We start from the raw sequence: 20685 nt of genomic DNA on the forward strand, positions 1-20685 counted from the left end.
ATCATCAACAAGGTCTGGCCCAAACAATTATTGGAACAGAAATGCCCATCTTATCGACTATCAATTGTCCATCTGATCTCACTGACATTTCCCACCACAGACCTTCACATCACCATTGCCCAGCGTATGAAGACGGCCTCTGTTCTGGAGGGCGAGAGCTGCAGTTTCGAGTGCGTCCTCTCTCATGATGTCATCGACGAGTCCTCCTGGACCCTGAACGGTCAACTTGTGGTCAGCAACAGCCGCATCCAGAGCGTAAACAAGGGCCGCAAGTACAAGATGACAATCAGAGATGCAACCTTGACTGACGCCGGGGACGTTGTCTTCTTCATCAAAGACCTCAGCTGCAGGACCATGCTATTTGTCAAAGGTGAGTGACTGGCTCTTGTCTGAAGCGTGTCTGTCTGAAATGTGTACTAACCTGTGTGTCATCCTGGCCAGTCAGACTATCCTTGATCTAACCTCTGTAAGAGCATCAACAGGATGGTACTTAGGTTATACGTATTACTATGTAGAGTGTGTTTGTTCCTAAGGAGGGCCTTATTGCAACATGTGGGTGTCCAGATTGAAGGCCTGTAAACACATTATACTGTATGTGTCCCTAGAGAAAACCTGCTTTAATGTTATACTGTATGTCCTTCCTCCTACAGAGAAGCCAGTGCATGTGTTCAGGGACATGACGAACGTCAAAGCCACCCCAGGGGAGGATGCTGAGCTGAGCTGTGAGATCACCAAGCCTGAGGCCTTCATACGCTGGCTGAAGAACGGCCATCAGATCAGGCACAGCCCCCCCAAGTACGAGATCAGTGTAGAGGACCACCTGGTACGGCTGGTGATCACAAACACCTGCATCAGAGACTCTGGAGAGTACTGCTGTGAGGCTGACGGCATCGCCACCCGGGCCAAGCTGGAGGTCAGAGGCAAGTACTGGGTAGTACTGCAGTATTATTGTGTAACGGTATTGTGTTGTTTAGCAATGTTGTGTATTCGTGTCAAATGTAAATGAATTGCGACTCGACTTTGTCTCAGAGCCTCAAGACTCCGGACTCGACTTTGACTCAGAGCCTCAAGACTCCGGACTCGACTTTGACTTGTGACTAATTACTTGTTTTGAAATGTTCTGGCCAGTTTCTGGACTGCTTTTGTACCTAATCAGGTGTAGTACACATGAAGTGTATTTAACCCCTCCCACACCTGCTCAGGTGTAGCACACAGGAGGTGTATTTAACCCCTCCCACACCTGCTCAGGTGTAGCACACAGGAAGTGTATTTAACCCCTTCACACACCTGCTCAGGTATAGCAGCACACAATAAGTGTATTTAACCCCCTCCCACACATGCTCAGATGTAGCACACAAGAAGTGTATTTAACCCCTCCCACACCTGCTCAGGTTTAGCACACAGGAAGTGTTTTTAACCTCTCCCACACCTGCAGAGCTGCAGCACATGTTTGCACGTGAGCTGCGGGAGGCACGGGCCGAGGAGAAGAGCAAGGTGACGCTGGAGTGCGAGACGAGGTTGCCGGCCAAGCGGGTGACCTGGTTGAAGGGCATGGCGGAGCTCCGGGCGGGCAAGAAGTATGTGATGAAGCAGAAGGGCGTGGCCCTCTCCCTCACAATCAGCTGCCTGGACAAGGGTGACACGGATGTGTACATCTGCGACGTTGGCACCATGCAGAGCCGGGCACTACTGACCGTACATGGTAAGGCCATAGAAATAGAATGAATAGAACAAACAGTCCCATTCAAGTCAACGTTCTGTTATAGGTTGGATTTTGAGAGCCATATTGAGTGTACTCCTTTCTATACAGCTTGTGTATGTTTAATGTTAAACCCTTGCGTGATCGGTGCAGGTCAGAAGGTTTTGATCATGGATGAGTTGGAGGACGTTGAGTGTCTGGAGAATGACACGGTGATGTTCAGGTGCCGTATCTGTCCCAGCGACTATGTTGGGGTCAAGTGGTACCTGGATGAGACCTTACTGTACACCAACAAGCTGAATGAGATCCAGGTGGTCCCGGGGGGATACCACAGTTTAACCTTCAAACAGCTGGCCCATAAAGACTCGGGCACCATCTCCTTCGAGGCAGGTGACAAGAGGTCCTACGCCTCATTGCTTGTTAGAGGTAACTTCAGCGTGAAGTTGTTTTGTTTTACAAACATCTAAAAACACTGTACTATTACAACTATTCACAAAATGAAACTATGTCAATTATATGTCACTCCTTTTTGTCCAGCGTTTATGTATTTGACACGGTTGTCTATGTAATCTACCCTTCTTGTGGTAAAGAGAGACGTCCCACCATTACCAAAGCATTGGAGGACTGTGAGGCCATTGAGGGAGGCGGTTTGGTGCTGGTGTGTATCACCTCTAAGCCATGCCACATTCTGTGGTACAAAGATGGCTGCCTGATGTGGAGCTCCTCGAGGTACTACGTCAGTCGCTCAGCTAACGAGGCCAGGCTGACCATCAGGGAGGTCAGTAACAGCGATGCTGGGGTGTATGAGTGCAGCGCTGGGTCGGTCAGCACCAAGGCCGTCGTCACTGTGAAAGGTAAGAAAAGGACCTCTGTTTTGAGATATTTTATTATGTTGTTGTTGTCCTTACTGTGCATTTGGCATCACATGTAAAGAAGTACTGTAAATGTCTTCAAAAGACAAAGAACAGGATTACTTCTTTACCGGTTCACTTCAGCTATACCTTGCTTATTCTTGTCACACCACAATGTACATTAGGCTGTCATGGGTCCATCTTTTTGTTCCAGCCATCCCAGCTGAGTTTACCCAGCAGCTGCAGAGCATGGAGGTGAAGGAGGGGGAGGATGTGACCCTGTCCTGTCAGTTCTCCCTGCCGGGGGTTGCGTTCCACTGGAGGAGGGGCTTGGAGAACCTCAGGGCTGGAGAGAGGTACCTGATAAAGCAGAAGAAGTCCCTCATCTCTCTGACCATCACCGGCCCGAAGCCAGAAGACTCAGGAGACTACACTTGTCAGTGTCGAGACCACAGAACCACAGCCACCCTCAAAGTCCACGGTAAAAATACATTCCTGCTTTTCATTTCAATTCCCAGGATGCATCGTGTGGAGTAACATTAGTGCCAACAAAAATCAAATGAATTCAATAAATTCAATGTTGTATTATCACTAGTGCTATCAGAGTTAATCATATATCTTAAGTTACATTTTTATAATTTTAGTGCACAACTGTATTTTTATTGTGATTAATCACGTTGTCTGAAAACGTTCAAAATACACAATATATACAGCTATAAACAAAGTGATTTTAAAACAAGTTGACATTGAGGTTTACCTGATTTTTTTACCTGATTTTGCGAACCGTTACTTTGGACAAAATCAAGACATCAATGTTTGTGTAATGCTTTTTGTATTAAAATCTTAAATTACAGCAAAATTTGAACAAATTCTGAATTTGCTAGAAATTCAATTACATTTTTTTTATCGCTTGACATCCCTAATTATCACACCAATAAATTAAAGATAATCTATCTGAACATGAATGGAAACATTTTCCATTTTCATTCAGTCGTCATGCCTGTTGGTGGTTAATTAAATGGAATGACAAAATGTAGATTTCCGCCTAAATAGACATACCCAAATGCAACAGCTATTCATGTGTAATTACATGATTCTGACATCAAAAACGTGGTATATTTGGGAAAAAAGACATCTGGGAGATTATGAGGAAATTATCAGAAGATCGATATGAGTTACATAGTTTAGAATACACAAGATCAAGCACACACAAAATAACATTTTATTTTATTTTGAAAGTCATCTTTCATTGACAAGCTATAAGTGAATTATTGATGACTAGAGCTGGAAACACATCAGATGGCTTCCAACATGTTTTAGTAAGTGGTGTCAGGTGTGGTCACGGGACGTTTCCAGGTGTCCCTAAACCTCTAGGTCTGTAAATTAGATCATTCCAGTGATATTGCATATTTGCAATCCTAAATGCTATTTGTTCATTATAAAAACACAATTTATTACCATATCAACCTCACTCAAATATTGTGGTGGTGTTATGGGTTATCCAGGGTACATTCAAGTGTCCTTTCAACCTCTCCAAAATGTCAGAATGTGGTAATTGCACTGTTTTTACAAACTGGATGTTAAAAGGTTCTAGGCCTTGCTTTGTTTGATCCAGGTCAACTGCATATCCCTGGAAAGCTTATCTCATTGGCTACAATACTGTCAAGATGCCATAGTAGCCAATCCCCTGTGTAATGGATGCCTAAGCAGGCAACATCATGTTTTTGATGTGCAAAGATCTAGTCCCTCGGTGGACATTCAATGTTGCCATTAAGTCATACATCATCAGAAAACATTGACAGTAGGCTAGATTTGTTCCTACCAATCTATGGATTAATTTGATACCACCCCATATAGCTATAGTTCAAATACTGACCAAATCGAAGCTTACCTTGTAAGATGTTTGGTGAAAACATTGTGTAAAATAAACATTTTGACTCTCGGGGCTGGTGATCAATAACGGTAGGTCACAGACAGAGAAATAAGATATCCTCATGATCTGTGGAGTCCCAGCTTTTAGTGTGTATCAACGTGTTCCGTGTCTATTTCGTTTATGTCTCACAACGCTAACCGGAATGTAGGTAGCAGCCATCTTGAAATGAGGTCATCGGCTCGCCCTGACCTTATAAATTTGTATGCCCATATATGGTAGTGTGTTACCAAATATTTGAAGGCATCAATCAATAGCCAAGACACTTAGCTTTCCACAGACACCCTGCTTTTGCAGATAGGGGCTACTGTTCCCATACCAGACTGAACTGAATAAAACAAAATCTAATAGGGTCCCCAAATATGGGGACTTTACATTTAAGAGGTTTTAATACTAAAACATGTATATTTACTCATCAGCTATCCCCATATCCTTCAAACAACAGTTGAAGAATGTTCAGGCTGAGGAGGGCAACAGTTTCACATTGCGCTGTGAGCTCTCCAAACCAGGAGTCCCTGTAGAGTGGAAGAAAGGAGAGGAGCCGGTGAGGCATGGAATGAAGTTTCAGATAAGGAAGAGGGAGACCATATCGGAGCTTCAGATATGGAAAGCTGTGCCAGAAGACAGTGGAGTCTACAGCTGCCAGTGTGCAGACCAAAAGACCACGGCCACCGTCAAAATCAGCGGTAGGAAGTTCCTCAGCCTTAATATGTTTTCCTGTACAGCTAATCTTTCTTGAAGGGACATTTTATACATTTGCATTTTTTGTCATTTACATGAAGGCCAAAATACCTTACAATTTATACTATTCTCATTAAACTATTTTCCATGTTTCTTCAGCCCTGCCCGTTACCTTCAAAAAAAAGCTGAGGAACGCACAGGTTGAGGAGGGGAACAATTTGGTGTTACACTGTGAGCTCTCTAAACCAGGAGTCCCTGTAGAATGGATGATGGGAGGAGAGGAGCTGCTGAACAACGGAGAGAAGTTTCAGATAAAGCAGAGAGAGTTGGTGAATGAACTGAAGATTCTGGATGCGAAACCTGAAGACAGCAATATCTACACCTGCGTTTGTGGCAATGTGGAGACCACAGCCGGTGTTACTGTCACGGGTAAAGGATTGGAGATCATTTAGAAAATATTTAAATTCACATTGAATTTTATATCAAATGTGAAAAATGTTTTATGCAGTATACATCAGCATCAAATTACAATCCTTTCTATAAGTGAATAGACGGCATCCATGTTTCTAATTTCTGTGGTGTCTTTCAGCAATTCCAGTCACTTTCAAGCAAAAGCTTAGGAATCTGCAGACTGAGGAAGGGATCACCATCAGCCTGCACTGTGAGCTGTCTAAATCAGGGGTCCCTGTGGAGTGGAGGCTGGGAGGACAGATGATACTGCAAAATGGAGACAAGTATCAGATGAAGCAGAGAGGCTTGGCACTGGAGCTCATCATCAGGGAGGCTCTGCCTGAGGACAGTGGAGTCTACAGTTGTGTGTGTCGAGATCAGAAGACAAAGGCCACAGTCAAAGTCCTTGGTAGGGGCAATAACGCTTTGTGCTCTAATGAAACAATTGTCACTGGTGCACATAAACTTGGTTAAATGTTCAATGCCTGACTTAACTTGAGCCCTTACCTCCAGTGTAGGTTTAATTCATTGTCCTTCATCTTATCTGGTGAAGGGTAAAGGTTTTTCAAGGCTGTTCTAGATTTCACTGTGTTCAGTGTTCACTCTTTGATGAAATATCCTATTTTCGCTGACTTCCTATCTCTCTTGGTTCCCTCAGCTGTACCCGCCACCTTCAGAGTGGGTCTGAAGAACCAGGATGCCCCAGAGAAGGGCAACGTGACCCTGCGCTGTGAGCTGTCTAAGTCTGGCGTCCCGGTGGAGTGGTGGAGGGGGGAGACAGAACTGTCCCAGGACCTGTCAGGGGGAAAGTACCAGATCAAACTGGAGGGGAGGATCGCTGAGATGACCATTACCAACGTGCAACCGGAGGACATAGGAAAATACAGCTGTGTCACTGGAGACCAGAAGACCACCGCTGTAGTTAAAGTGCAAGGTAAGCAACATTTGATCTATATCTATGAAAAAAAAATATATATATATACACAAATTCAAATCCTTGGTGGGGGGAGGTTGTTGGACTCATTTTTTTAAATATATTTTTTTAAATCACGTTTTGACAGCGAGGAAATGTTTTTTAAAATCAGTGCGGCCTTCCAGACCTCATTGAAAACGGAATGCGGCCCCCTGGGGCAAAATGATTGACACCACTCTTAATACATTTAATTATTTAGAGGTGGACAGGTTGAGTGACTCCTGCTTTTAGACCATACACAGATAGTGAGTTTGATTTTATACTTCTTGCGGTCATACAATATAAAACAATGTTAATGTTTCCACAGCTCTCCCTGTGACGTTCAAGAGCCAGCTCCAGAACGCGATGATCAAAGAGGGGGACAGTGGGGAGTTCTGGTGTGAGCTCTCCAGGCCTGGAGCCCCAGTGGACTGGAGGAAGGGGAGAGTCATCCTGAAGTCTGGAGACAAATATGAGATGAAGCAGGAGGGACGCATCACTAAACTGCTCATCCATAACGTGGAGGAGAGTGACACTGGGAAATACATCTGCAAGACTAAAGACGCCCAGTCAACTGCTGAGCTGACCGTGAAGGGTGAGTCAGACCAAAATGAACATGGTTAGACTTTATATTGTAACTTATGATAAAACTGTATTTGTGATACTGTATAACCAGGTGCATCTCCAGTCCAGTGTGTATCAGGCAAGAAAGAGCACATCAGAGGAGGCTGGTGGGAGGAGCATTCGGAGGACGGGTTTATTGTAATGACTGGAATGGAATCAACGGAACTGAGTCAAACATGTTGTTTCCATGTGTTTGGTACCATTATATTGATTCCATTCCAGCCATTACAATGAACCCGTCCTCCGTTAGCTCCTCCCACCAGCCTCCTTTGGATCACATACAGTACATGTTCCTGTGAAACTATGTGTGCTCAGCATATTCCTGAAAATATTCCATATTATCTTTTGTATCTTGTTACCCTATTACTTGCTTATGGTTGGCATTACTCCAATCGAAAGGGTCTTGAAACCACTGTGCTCAGAATGAGTCCTCAGATCAGTTTTACTGCAAGTTTTTCGCTGGTTACTGTATGCATCTAAGCTTTGTTGCATGTAGAAAAGATGGATCACTGTAGACTATATCCTCTTGCAGTTGTGTCTGGGGCACAAAACCTACAATCAGAAGGTACGCTACATGACCAAAAGTATGTGGACACATGCTCAAAGCAAATCGCATTCTAAAATCATGGGTATTCATATGGAGTTGGTCCCCCCCTTTGCTGCTATAACAGCCTCCACTCTTCTGGGAAGGCTTTCCACTAGATGTTAGAACATTGCTGTGGGGACCTGCTTCCATTCAGCCACAGGGGCATTAGTGAGGTCGGGCGCTGATGTTTGGCGATTAGGCCTGGCTCACAGTTGAAGTTCCAATTCATCCCAAAGGTGTTCGATGGGGTTGAGGTCAGGGCTCTGTGCAGGCCAGTCAAGTCTTTCCACACCGATCTCAACATACCATTTCTGTATTAACTTCGATTTGTGCTCGAGGGCATTGTCATGCTGAAACAGGAAAGTGCCTTCTGCAAACTGTTGCCACAAAGTTGGAAGCAAAGAATCGTCTAGAACAGGGGTGGGCAACTCCAGTCCTCGAGGTCCTGATTGGTGTCACACTTTTTCTCCATCCCTAGCAAACACAGCTGATTAATCAAATTGCATTCTAAACTGAAGATCATGATTAGGTGATTATTGGAGTCAGATGTGTTAGCTGGGGCAAAACGGTGACACCAATCAGGCCTCCGAGGACTGGAATTGCCCACCAGCATACAATGTCTAGAATGACATTGTATGCTGTAGCGTTAAGATTTCCCTTCACTGGAACTAAGTGTCCTAGCCATGAAAAACAGCCCCAGACCATTGTTCCTACTCCACTAAATGTTACAGTTGGCATTGTGCATTGGGTGCAGGTAGCGTTCTCCTGGCATCCGCCAAAGTCAAATTAATCCATCAGACTGCCAGATGGTGAAGCGTGATTTATCACTCCAGAGAACATGTTTCCACTGCTCCAGATGTCTAATGGTGGCGAGCTTTACACCACTCCAGCCGACGCTTGGCATTGCACAGTGATCTTAGACTTGTGTGCGGCTGCTTGGCCATGAAAATCAATTTCATGAAGCTCCTGACGAACAGTTCTTGTACTGACATTGCTTCCAGAGGCAGATTGGAACTAAGTAGTGAGTGTTGCAACCGAAGACAGACAAATTTTACACGCTACGTACTTCAGCACTCGGCGGTACCATTCTGTGAGCTGGTGTGGCCTACCTGAGCTGTTGTTGCTCCTAGACGTTTCCACTTCACAATAACACCACTTACAGTTGATCGGGGCAACTCTAGCAGGGCAAAATTTGACAAACTGACTTGTTGGAAAGGTGGCATCCTATGACCGTGCCACATTGAAAGTCACTGAGCTCTTCAGTAAGGCCATTATACTGCTAATGTTTGTTTATGGTGATTGCATGGTGGTGTGCTCGATTTTACACACCTGTCAGCAACGAGTGTGTCTGAATAGCCAAATCCACAAATTTGAAGGGCTGTCCACATACTTGTGTATATATATAGTGTATGACACATTCAACTCTCCATTCAGTTAACAGAAGCTTTTGAAAATGGAATAGGAGGGGGCCTGGTAAAACAAAAGAGCATGTTCATCACTGATTCTTCAATGAGCAACAAGCCAATCAAATGCCCCTTTGCCTGTAGCAATGTGCCTGAGAATGAATAACATTGTTTCAAAGCGCTGTCTGACAGTGAAAGAACGATCTTGGTGCTGCATCAAAAAGCTGTGTTTTGTCATTGTTGAACGTTATGTCAGAGTTCACTGAACCCCAGGGACACACTCTGGATTATTGGATTCTCTCTGTGACAGAAGCACAAGCATAAAGCATGAAATGGACTAGCCCGTTCTCCTTTCCACATTTAGGGTTTACCACCACTAACTACTGTTCCTTGTTTTCCTCAGGCCTACCCCCCACTTTCAAAGAACAGCTGAGGAACATGGAAGTTGAGGAGGGTAAGACTGTGACACTACGCTGTGAGCTGTCAAAACCTGCAGCCTCAGTTGAGTGGAAGAGGGGAGCAGAGCTGTTGAAGAATGTAGACAAGTGCCAGATAAGGAAGAAAGATTTACTGGTGGAATTGAAGATTATCGATGCGAATCTGGAAGACAGTGGCGTTTACACCTGTATTTGTGGTGAACAAAAGACTACAGCCACTGTTACAATAAATGGTGGGTATATTTTGGTTATATTTTGTTTATAGTTTGGAAATGTTGGAGAAAGCTTGAATATTGCATTTGGCAAATAGGCTGTACATTTCATCAGTAAGACACAAATGTGTTTTCAATTCCAGTTGTTTTTAATAAATAAGGGAAATACAGGTTTCAGAAAGGTTTGACAGCCCTCTACTATGGTGTCTTTCAGTTCGCCCCGTCACATTTCTAGAAGAGCTGAGGAACTTTCAGGTTGAGGAGGGCAACAATGTGACGTTGCGCTGCGAGCTCTCTAAACCAGGGATGTTGGTAGAATGGATGAGAGGAACAGATCTGCTGCAGAACGGAGAGAAGTACCAGATGAAGCAGAAAAACGCAACCTTGGAGCTGATCATCAGGAAAACCTTACCTGAAGACAGTGGAGTCTACAGCTGCGTGTTGGAAGACCAGAAAACGTTTTCCACCATCAGTATCACTGGTAGGGGAAACACTGTTGAATAATATGTGCATCGTCTTGACATTTTAAACTCGCTGTGTACCACACAATCCTAGAAGCTGTTGTTCTCACAGTATGTGTTTCTATCATTGTTCAGCCGTCCCAGTCACTTTCAAGCAGAAACTAAAGAACCAAGAGGCTCCGGAGGAGGGTAACGTGACGTTGCGCTGCGAGCTTTCTAAATCGGGAGTCTCTGTGGAATGGCTGAAGGGAGAGGAGCTACTGAGGGAAGGGAAGAGGTACCAGATGAAACAGGAGGGGAGGACTGCTGAGATGGTCATCAGGAACGTGGTGCTGCAGGACGCTGGGGAGTATAGCTGTGTCACCGCCTGCAATGTTAAGACAGCAGCTGACATCAAAGTTAGGGGTATGGTCTTTGCTAATTTTTACTACATGCTAATACATATACTGTTTATTCTTCTAAGGTTGTTGGCAAGTGTGTTATTCTGAAAATGGAAATATCTTTGAATATAATTTCTGGATTGTGAGTTGGATGACACCAAGTACATTTCCCACAAGGGGGCATGGGGGATACACATGAGATGAATCTATCAGAGGATGTGTAGAAATCAAAGCAGTTGAGCCAGATAATGTCTCAGTCTTAAATACATATTCTTCTCAGCCCTCCCTGTAACATTCACACAAGAGGTCCAGAACGCGATGATCAAAGAGGGGGACAGTGGGAAGTTATTTTGTGAGCTCTCCAAGCCTGGAGCCCCAGTGGACTGGAGGAAGGGGAGAGTCATCCTGAAGTCTGGAGACAAATATGAGATGAAGCAGGAGGGACGCATCACTAAACTGCTCATTCATAACGTGGAGGAGAGTGACGCTGGGAAATACACCTGCAAGACTAAAGACGCCCAGTCAACTGCAGAACTGACCGTGAAGGGTGAGTCAGACTTATGATAGTACTACACTTTGTATAACATATGTTTCATCCCTGTTGTTGTATTCAACAACAATATAGTGTATAAATACCAGATACGTGTTATAACATGTCTGATATTTCTTGGATTCATGCAATCCCTCGTTTTATACTTTTCCACTATAGGAACTTTAATTTGTATATGTTTGTATATGAGTCGACAATTTACTTGTTTGCTGTCCCCAGCTCCTCCCATCACGTTCAAGGTGAAGTTGAAGAACCAGGAAGTCGAGGAGGAGAACAGTGTGACGTTATTCTGCGAGCTCTCTAAACCAGGACTGACGGCAGAGTGGAGGAAGGGAGAGGAGTTGCTGAAGAATGGAGTGAGGTACCAGATAAGGAAGAGAGAGGCAACGATGGAACTGACCATCAGGAAAGCAGTGCTCGAGGACACCGGATTCTACAGCTGTGTTTACGCAGAAGCCAAAACCACTGCCACTGTCAACATCACTGGTAAGAGGAGATGCTATTGGTTTCTTAAGGGGGGTTGAGTATTTTTTTTATAGTAAACACAGCAATATGTGAAGGTAATTTAGGAGGACGGGCACCCTCTGTTCAGCCTGGTTTCTGTTAAAGGGATATTTTACTCAAAAACGATAATCTGCTTATTTTTACTACTCTGTACTGAAAGTGCTCTACCTCTTAAAATCAAGAGGCATGCTGACATGCATACCTTTTTGTGATTGTATTAACAGTGGGCTTATGAACAAGTCGTTTTTGAGTAAAATATCCCTCTAAGGACTTTGTGACATCTTTGTAAAAGTACTAAAATGGTTGGTTTTGATTTCATGTCCTCAGCCATACCTGTCACCTTCAAAATGGGTCTTAAGAACCAGGAGGCTCCAGAGGGGGGCATCGTGAACCTGCGCTGTGAGCTGTCTAAGGCTGGAGTCCCGGTGGAGTGGTGGAAAGGCAAGGAGGAGGTGAGCCCTGGAGGAAGGTACCAGATGAAGCTGGAGGGAAAGGTAGCGGAGATGCACATCAGGAACATCCAACCGGAGGACGTGGGGGAGTACAGCTGTATATTCGGAGATCAGAAGACCACTGCTGAAGTCAACGTGAGAGGTACAGTACATGTTACATGTTGTCTGGCTGTCATTTTTGTTGGATATGAAAAGGCTCCTTCACCAGGAATTGAAGAGTTGAAGTATGGGCCTCCCCAGTGTCATGTCTTTGTCTATGCCGGATTAAGTGATATGACATGCTATTCTATAAAATCCTTTCTCTGTAATTAATATTACCTGATTGAGCTGATCATGTAAATGTAATTAACTAGAAAGTCGGGGCACCACAAAATAATATTTATAGAGCAGTTATCTTCTGAATAAACTCTTAAAGACCAAGTAATATTTTACATCAATAGCAGTCAATATTAATCGTCACCTTATTTCAGTCTCATCTGAAAGTTGTAAATTCTTGGTTATCTTCACGAACCCTGGCTAACAAGTTGAATCAGCAATACAAAATTGGGTTTAATTATTTATTTACTAAATACCTAACTAATCACACAGAATTACATATACACAGAATGAATCATACCTTGATTATAAATTACGTCATAAAGGAAAACGTCCCTAGCGGGTGGAACAGATATGACAGCTAGTTACACAAAAGAAAAGGGGCTGGGTTTGAGTGAAAGAGCGGGAAGACTGAAGAACAAAGGGAGAAGTGATGTCTCTATCGTAAATACAGGATCTTATGCATTATAAATTACCGCCCATTTGGAAAAGGAAAATGTAATGAATATTTACTCTGAGCTGCGCTTCAATAGGTTGGTAGTAGATGGAAGGCTGTGTTGCCCAACAGAGTTCTTTGTCCTTTGAAGAGTGTCTCTGGTGGTGAACGGGAAACGTTGTAGTGTCGTCGATGTGTGGTAGACGGGATACTCTGTCTGTCCTCTCCTAGCCCAGTTTACAGAGGCCGCTGCTAACTCAACGGCTAGGAGGTATCACTTCTGTAGCGAATAAGAGTTCAAAGTTCATACCATTCGCAACCAAACCTCACGCTGAGGTTGGCTTCATTCTGTAGTTATTATCTGAACCCTTCTGACATCGGATCGTCATCCTAATGTACCCGGAACAGAAGGTTACATTTTCGTCAAGGGCTTATATAGTCGAGGGAGAAGGGTGTGTTTTCATAGTTTTATAACCCATGTCTCTTCACAGGGGCGGGCCACTGATTGAGCAGAGCCCTAACCTTATGAAAACCCAAATCTCTCATTTGGAAGCTAAAATTACATTTAATCTTTTCACCAATAATTTTATATTTAAACATTTGAATTGCACAACAATTCCATGTGAATCTGATAACTATAATGTGTAGACTTTCCACTGTACCGTTTATGTCATCCTATCATTGATGATAATGTCTCAGATGACAACCGAACTGACATCATATTCATTAAGTACCACCGCATATGTTCAACTGGTTGGATTCCCAAAATACGGTTCATTTCCCCCCACCTTCTGATATTCCCAGAATCTCTGTTTAACTTCTCTGCGCTACGGATCCCTTTTACGGGATCACTTTCCTAAACAACCGCTAGAATTGCAGGGCGCCAAATGCATAAATATTACTAAAAATATTTATAATCATGCAATCACAAGTGAAATATACCAAAACACAGCTTAGCTTGTTGTTAATCCACCTATCGTGTCAGATTTTGAAAATATATTTTACAGCGAAAGAAATCCAAGCTTTTGTGAGTGTAGCTTTCAATGCTACAACAGCTAGCCCCAAATTAGCATGGTCACGAAAGTCAGAAAAGCAATAAAATTAATCGCTTACCTTAGATAATCTTCGGATGTTTGCACTCACGAGACTCCCAATTACACAACAAATGTTCTTTTTGTTCGATAAATATTACTTTTATCACAAAAAAACAACATTTGAGTTGCGCATTATGTTGAGAAAACTACAGCCTCGTTCCGGTCCTGAAAGGAAGATGAAAATTTCCAAACGTATCAGATTAAAAAATATTTATAAAAATATTTATAATCATGCAATCACAAGTGAAATATACCAAAACACAGCTTAGCTTGTTGTTAATCCACCTATCGTGTCAGATTTTGAAAATATATTTTACAGCGACAGAAATCCAAGCTTTTGTGAGTGTAGCTTTCAATGCTACAACAGCTAGCCTTATATTAGCTTGGTTAGCTTGGTCACGAAAGTCAGAAAAGCAATAAAATTGATCGCTTACCTTTGATAATCTTCGGATGTTTTCACTCACGAGACTCCCAACACAACAAATGTTCTTTTTGTTCGATAAATATTACTTTTATCACAAAAAAACACCATTTGAGTTGCGCATTATGTTGAGAAAACAAAAGCCGTGTTCCGTTCGACAAATTCCAAAAAGTATCCGTAATGGTCGTAGAAACATGTCAAATGTTTTTTATAATCAATCCTTTTTAACAAACATAATCGATAATATTTCAAATGGACCATAACCTATTCTTTAAGAGAGAAACGGAAAATGGGGAGCCCCTCTGTCGCGCGCAGGAAATATTCAGAGGACACCTGACTATTTTTGAAAAATGTCGCTCATTTTTCAAAATAAAAGCCTGAAACTATGTCTAAAGCCTGGTCACAGCCTGAGGAAGCGATTGGAAAAGGAATCTGGTTGATACCCCTTTAAATGGAGGTTAGACGAGCAAGGAAATACAGAATAAAAAATATATATATATATCACTTCCGGGTTACATTTTCTCAGGTTTTCGCTTGCAGAATAAGTATTGATATACTCACAGACAATATTTTGACAGTTTTGGAAACTTTCGAGTGTTTTCTATCCTAACCTGTAAATTATATGCATATTCTACGATCTGGGCCAGAGAAAATGTCAGTTTACGTTGGGCACGTTATTTAAAAAATATATATATATTCTGACCCCTAGCGCTAAGAAGTTAACAAAGGCTATTCAAGAGTCCCTCTGTAGAGTCAAGAGAGAGGGAAGGGAGAAAGGTATTTATGGGGGGGGGGGTCATAAACCTTACCCACAGGCCAACGTCATGACACCAGCAACTGTACCAAAGTGGATTAGAATACACAATAAAGCAAGAGATCAATGCAGCTGGTCTCTTTAGGAATTAAACATCATATCTATTCTAGAACAATGTTTTTTCATAACAAATTGTAACCTATACAGTATCGTACTCTGTAGGTAGTATAGGGCAATGGCTGCGAAGCACAAGACATTTTCAGATGATGTCCATCTCTGGTCCATACAGCTGCTGCATCAGTCTTCTTTGAGAAGGAGCTAGAGAGCAAGGTGGTGATGGAGGGGACGTCAGTGGTCCTCTCCTGTGAGGTCTCCAGCGTTACGGTCCCCGTCACCTGGAGGAAGGAAGCCTGCCTGGTCACAGACGGGGAGAGGTTCACTTTGAAGAAGAAAGGCCCTGTTCACACCCTGGAGATCAGGAAGTTGAGTCTGGAGGACGCCGGGGAGTACAGCTGCATCACCAGGGGAAAGAAGACCACAGCCATGCTAGTTGTGAAAGGTAGGCCAACCGCATCCTACACGCTTAGAAAAATAGGAGAACCCTTTTTGGCTCCAGGTAGAACCTTTTTTGGTTTCAGGTGGAACCCGTTTGGGTTCCACATAGAACCCTCTGTGGAAAAGGTTCTACATGAAACAAAAAACGGTTCTACATGGAACAAAAAAGGGTACTTCAAAGGGTTCTCCTATGGGAACAGCCGAAGAAACCTTTCAGGTTCTAGATAGCAAAATCTAAGAGTGTACTGAAGTAAATGTAGAGTATATCCTCATTAAACTCACAAAATTGAAGGAACCCAATGTGTCTTTGTTTGGCCCCTTTTCATATGTGATTATTGTGGGTAGAGGATAGGTTATACCTTGCTTACTTCTTTGCATTCTTTTGAATGGGTAATCTCCTCTGTATAGCTTGCTACATTATCCTATAAATAGTTATCCTGATTGTTACGAATCCCTTTGGCCCTGCAGTCTAGGGGGTGTGGAAACGAGACCTGTAACATATCTCATACAAATCATAATAGTGAAAAAGAACAGTGAGAACTAATAACAGACAACTTAAATTTACCGTCAAACACAAATGGTTTATTGTTTAAACACACGGTAATGGGGGGGGGGGGCTGAGCTGGATCCAAGGAAAGAACTAATAAATATCCAAAAACCCCTAAGCTAGTCTTACTTGCTTCAATAACCGCTAGCTAACTAACCAATAAAATACAGTGGGTGGTCCACACAGTTCTAACTAGGGTTCTTAGACAATGTTTTCCTACGGGTAGTGTATGCCCATGGGCAACTTGTCTTTGTACCCCCTTTTCCCACCAACAAACAAACAGTCATACACCATAACAATACATACTCACATAATAATGGACAAATGTGACATGTAGGTGCAAAAACAAAAGAGAGATCACTGCATACAAAGAGAGAGGGAGAGAGAGACAGAGAGTTTGGGAAAACAACTGACTGAGTTTTTAAACTAAGGGAAAGGGGATGTGATTGGGTAAGGGAATTGGCGACTGATGAGTGACAGCTGTGACTAGGGCAGAAGGAAAGAAACCAAATACACACAGGATACTTGTATCCGTAACACTGATCCTAACCCTTTCTCTACAGAGCGTGTGATGATCTTGTCAGGACTGAAGGACATGAAGATCATGGCTGGGCAGGATGCAGTGTTTGTGTGCGAGCTGTCCCACAAGGAGGTAAGCGAGTGCGAGTGGTGGCTGGGCTCCAGCCTCCTGCAGAAGAACGAAATGAACCAGATGAGCTGCCTGGGCCACCAGCACCGCCTGGTCCTGACCATGATCACGCCGGAGGAGACCGGGACCGTGGCCTTCGTGGTCGGTGAGGAAAAGACCTCCGCCCAATTGCTGGTGCTCCCCAAACCCAAAGGTTTGCCACCTCTTTTGATTTTGTTACAGTACAATGTGAATTATACACTTTAATCACTAATATGTGTATGCAGTTAGAAGGTGTATATGTAGTTTACTCTGTTTCCTGTCTTTGTCAGTACTCATTGAGAAGAAGCCCGGGGACATCGTCATCATGGAAGGGGAGACGGCCACTTTATCCTGTATGACCTCTGACCTCTTTAGCCCTGTCACATGGAGAAGGAACAGGATGCCCCTCCTGAACGGAGATAAGTATGAGACTCGTAAGGAGGGCAAGCTCAACCTGCTGCTCATCCATGACACGGGACCAGGGGACTCTGGGATATACTCCTGTGACACTGGTGACATGCAGAGCAGCGCCAATCTGACTGTCAATGGTAAGGATTTTCAATAATTAAGAGCGAAGTAACATAACCAGGAACTCAGGTTTATCTCCGGGGGTTACAACATTCAGAATTTTCTCTTTGCATTACTCATCCTAACATTGGTCAAATGGAACATAGATTTCCAATTCCCTGATTATCTTCCGTCTCTCCAGAGCTGCCTCCATGCTTTGAGGAGGAGCTGCATGCTGTGGAGGCTGAGGAAGGAGGCACTGCCTTCCTGTCCTGTGAGCTGTCTAAGCCTGCGGTCCCAGTCCAGTGGAGGAAGGGCCGGCTACCTCTCAGGCCCAACAGGAAGTACAAGATGAGGCAGGACGGCTGTGTGTTTCAGCTACACATCCTGGAGCTGAAGAAGGAAGACAGTGGCAGCTACACGTGCCAGGCAGGTGGTGTGGAGACCACTGCCTCTGTGGCAGTAAAGCCTCCCTCAGACAAGACAGATCCTCCCAAGACAATTCCTCCCACAAAGGCTGCCTCTCCCACTACTCCACCAGAAGAGGCCCGACTTGGCCCTCCAGAGCCAAAGAAACGGGGCATGACCCGGTCATCAATTGTGGAGTCAGAGGAAGACCTGGAGCTTGAGGAAAAAGAGACAGTGGTAAACCCACATAAGAAACAGTCATTAAGGTCTTTGGGTAAGGAGACTAAGGTAGACCAGCAGGAGAAACAGAAAGTGAAACAGCCAGTAGGTATGGTGAAGGATACCATAGCAGAAAAGACCCAGAAACAGCTAGTACCACCACTGAGGTCTAAAGGGAAGGAGGCAACTATGGTGAAGGATTCACAGATGGACCAGAGGGAGATGAAGCCAGTGAAACAGCCAGTCAGAGCTATAGTGATGGACACAGAGGAGAAAAAGTCTATGGTGAAGAAGACTGAAATAGACACAAGGGAGAAAAAGATATTGAAAGAGATTGGGGTAGACCAGGTGGTGAAACAGCCAGTTCCACCAGCGAGACGAGCATCTATAGTTTCAGATGCTGGGGTAGACGAGGTGAGGAAACAGCCAGTTCCACCAGCGAGACGAGCATCTATAGTTTCAGATGCTGGGGTAGACGAGGTGAGGAAACAGCCAGTTCCACCAGTGAAACAAGCTTCTGTTGTTTCAGTGTTGGATGCTGGGGTAGACAAGGTGAGGAAACAGCCAGTTCCACCAGTGAAACAAGCTTCTGTTGTTTCAGTGTTGGATGCTGGGGTAGACGAGGTGAGGAAACAGCCAGTTCCACCAGCGAGACGGGCATCTATAGTGTCTGATGCTGGGGTAGACGAGGTGAGGAAACAGCCAGTTCCACCAGCGAGACGGGCATCTATAGTGTCTGATGCTGGGGTAGACGAGGTGAGGAAACAGCCAGTTCCACCAGCGAGACGGGCATCTATAGTGTCTGATGCTGGGGTAGACGAGGTGAGGAAACAGCCAGTTCCACCAGCGAGACGGGCATCTATAGTGTCTGATGCTGGGGTAGACGAGGTGAGGAAACAGCCAGTTCCACCAGCGAGACGGGCATCTATAGTGTCTGATGCTGGGGTAGACGAGGTGAGGAAACAGCCAGTTCCACCAGCGAGACGGGCATCTATAGTGTCTGATGCTGGGGTAGACGAGGTGAGGAAACAGCCAGTTCCACCAGCGAGACGAGCATCTGTTGTTTCAGTTTCAGATGCTGGGGTAGACGAGGTGAGGAAACAGCCAGTTCCACCAGCGAGACGGGCATCTGTTGTTTCAGTTTCAGATGCTGGGGTAGACCAAATGGTGAAACAGCCAGTTCCACCAGTGAAACATACTTCTGTTGTTTCAGTTTTGGATGCTGGGGTAGACGAGGTGAGGAAACAGCCAGTTCCACCAGCAAGAAGAGTATCTATTGTTTCAGTCTCAAATGCTGGGGTAGAGCATGTAGGGAAACAGCCAGTTCCACCAGCAAGAAGAGTATCTATTGTTTCAGTCTCGAATGCTGGGGTAGAGCATGTAGGGAAACAGCCAGTTCCACCAGCAAGAAGAGTATCTATTGTTTCAGTCTCGAATGCTGGGGTAGAGCATGTAGGGAAACAGCCAGTTCCACCAGCGAGACGAGCATCTATAGTGTCGGACGCTGGGGTAGAGCAGATAGTTAGGTCTGTTAGATCTAAAAAGGAGATAGATGTAGAAATTGACCATCAGGACAAACAGACAGTGAAGTTTATGGTGAAGGAGACAGAAGTAGACCAGAGGGACAAACAGCCAGCAAGGTCTACAGTACAGGAGATGGAAAAACACAAGATTGCGGTGGATGGTAACCAAGTCCATATCTCAGAGGATGAGTCCTCCACTGAGGCCTCCACCCAGGTAAGAGTCAACCAGAAGACCAGCAAGCCTGTAGTTGCTGTAGCTGGAGTTCCCAAGGGGCTCCCGATGACTAAGCAAGTTGACGAGACTGAACCTGACATGGAAATCAGTGTAGAGGACGAACCTGAGATGCTGGATGCCGCCATCAAGATCCAGGCAGCTTTCAAGGGATACAAGACCCGCAAAGACATGCGGCCAATCTTCAAGCAGGTGTTCAAGAACCAGAACGTTGAGACCAACGGTACCATCCAGCTAGCGTGCGTGGTGGAAGGGAAGTCCAACGCAGTACGCTGGCTGAAGAACGGCCAGCAGATCATAGGAGACCAACGCCACCGCATGAACACCTCTGAGGAGGGCGTCTGCACACTGGTGATCATCAACATGTCAGCCATAGACACTGGGGTCTATACATGTGAGGTGGTGAACAAGTTTGGTGTGACCTCATATAATGGCAACATTACTGTGGGTCAACCTCAAAAGCCTCCATCCTCCACCCAGAGGCCTGCAGCCCCAGCACAGCCCTCCACCCCTTCTGTGCACCCAGTCCTGGCCTCTGTTGGCCCTCTTCAGCCAGCCCAGACCTCCACCTCTGTAAAGGAGACTATGGGTTCTGTGGAGAGTGAGGGTATCTCCCTGTGGCAGGCCTACAACCTGACCGAGGGGGATCCCCGTAATACCCTGCAGGAGAGGAGGAGGGCCTCACTCATCTCCGCCAGCTCTAGTAAGTCAAGTTAGAAACATGACAGATGTCCTTAGTATGTAAACTGGGTCATATGCAGTAATTGTGTCTGCCTTTGCAAGGGGTGAGTTGTAACTGTTTGGTTGATAGACTAAAAATCATATTTTGTTT

General features: G+C 44.6%; 1 protein-coding gene across 1 annotated transcript in view; it reads left to right on the top strand.

Annotated features, from left to right (window-relative positions):
* LOC139540527 (obscurin-like) overlaps positions 1-20685 on the top strand; it is a 52347-nt gene that overhangs the window by 9371 nt on the left and 22291 nt on the right. The window contains exons 10-30 of the mRNA XM_071344411.1: positions 101-370; positions 651-920; positions 1436-1702; positions 1853-2125; positions 2290-2553; positions 2765-3031; positions 4900-5166; positions 5321-5590; positions 5751-6020; positions 6270-6545; positions 6892-7158; positions 9580-9846; positions 10040-10306; positions 10422-10691; positions 10947-11213; positions 11436-11702; positions 12048-12314; positions 15482-15751; positions 16858-17136; positions 17255-17512; positions 17674-20556. Coding sequence (XP_071200512.1) covers positions 101-370; positions 651-920; positions 1436-1702; positions 1853-2125; positions 2290-2553; positions 2765-3031; positions 4900-5166; positions 5321-5590; positions 5751-6020; positions 6270-6545; positions 6892-7158; positions 9580-9846; positions 10040-10306; positions 10422-10691; positions 10947-11213; positions 11436-11702; positions 12048-12314; positions 15482-15751; positions 16858-17136; positions 17255-17512; positions 17674-20556 — 8256 coding nt within the window. The remainder of the gene's footprint in view (positions 1-100; positions 371-650; positions 921-1435; positions 1703-1852; positions 2126-2289; positions 2554-2764; positions 3032-4899; positions 5167-5320; positions 5591-5750; positions 6021-6269; positions 6546-6891; positions 7159-9579; positions 9847-10039; positions 10307-10421; positions 10692-10946; positions 11214-11435; positions 11703-12047; positions 12315-15481; positions 15752-16857; positions 17137-17254; positions 17513-17673; positions 20557-20685) is intronic.

Source organism: Salvelinus alpinus, chromosome 15, assembly GCF_045679555.1.
Source record: "Salvelinus alpinus chromosome 15, SLU_Salpinus.1, whole genome shotgun sequence".
Taxonomy (NCBI): domain Eukaryota; kingdom Metazoa; phylum Chordata; class Actinopteri; order Salmoniformes; family Salmonidae; genus Salvelinus; species Salvelinus alpinus.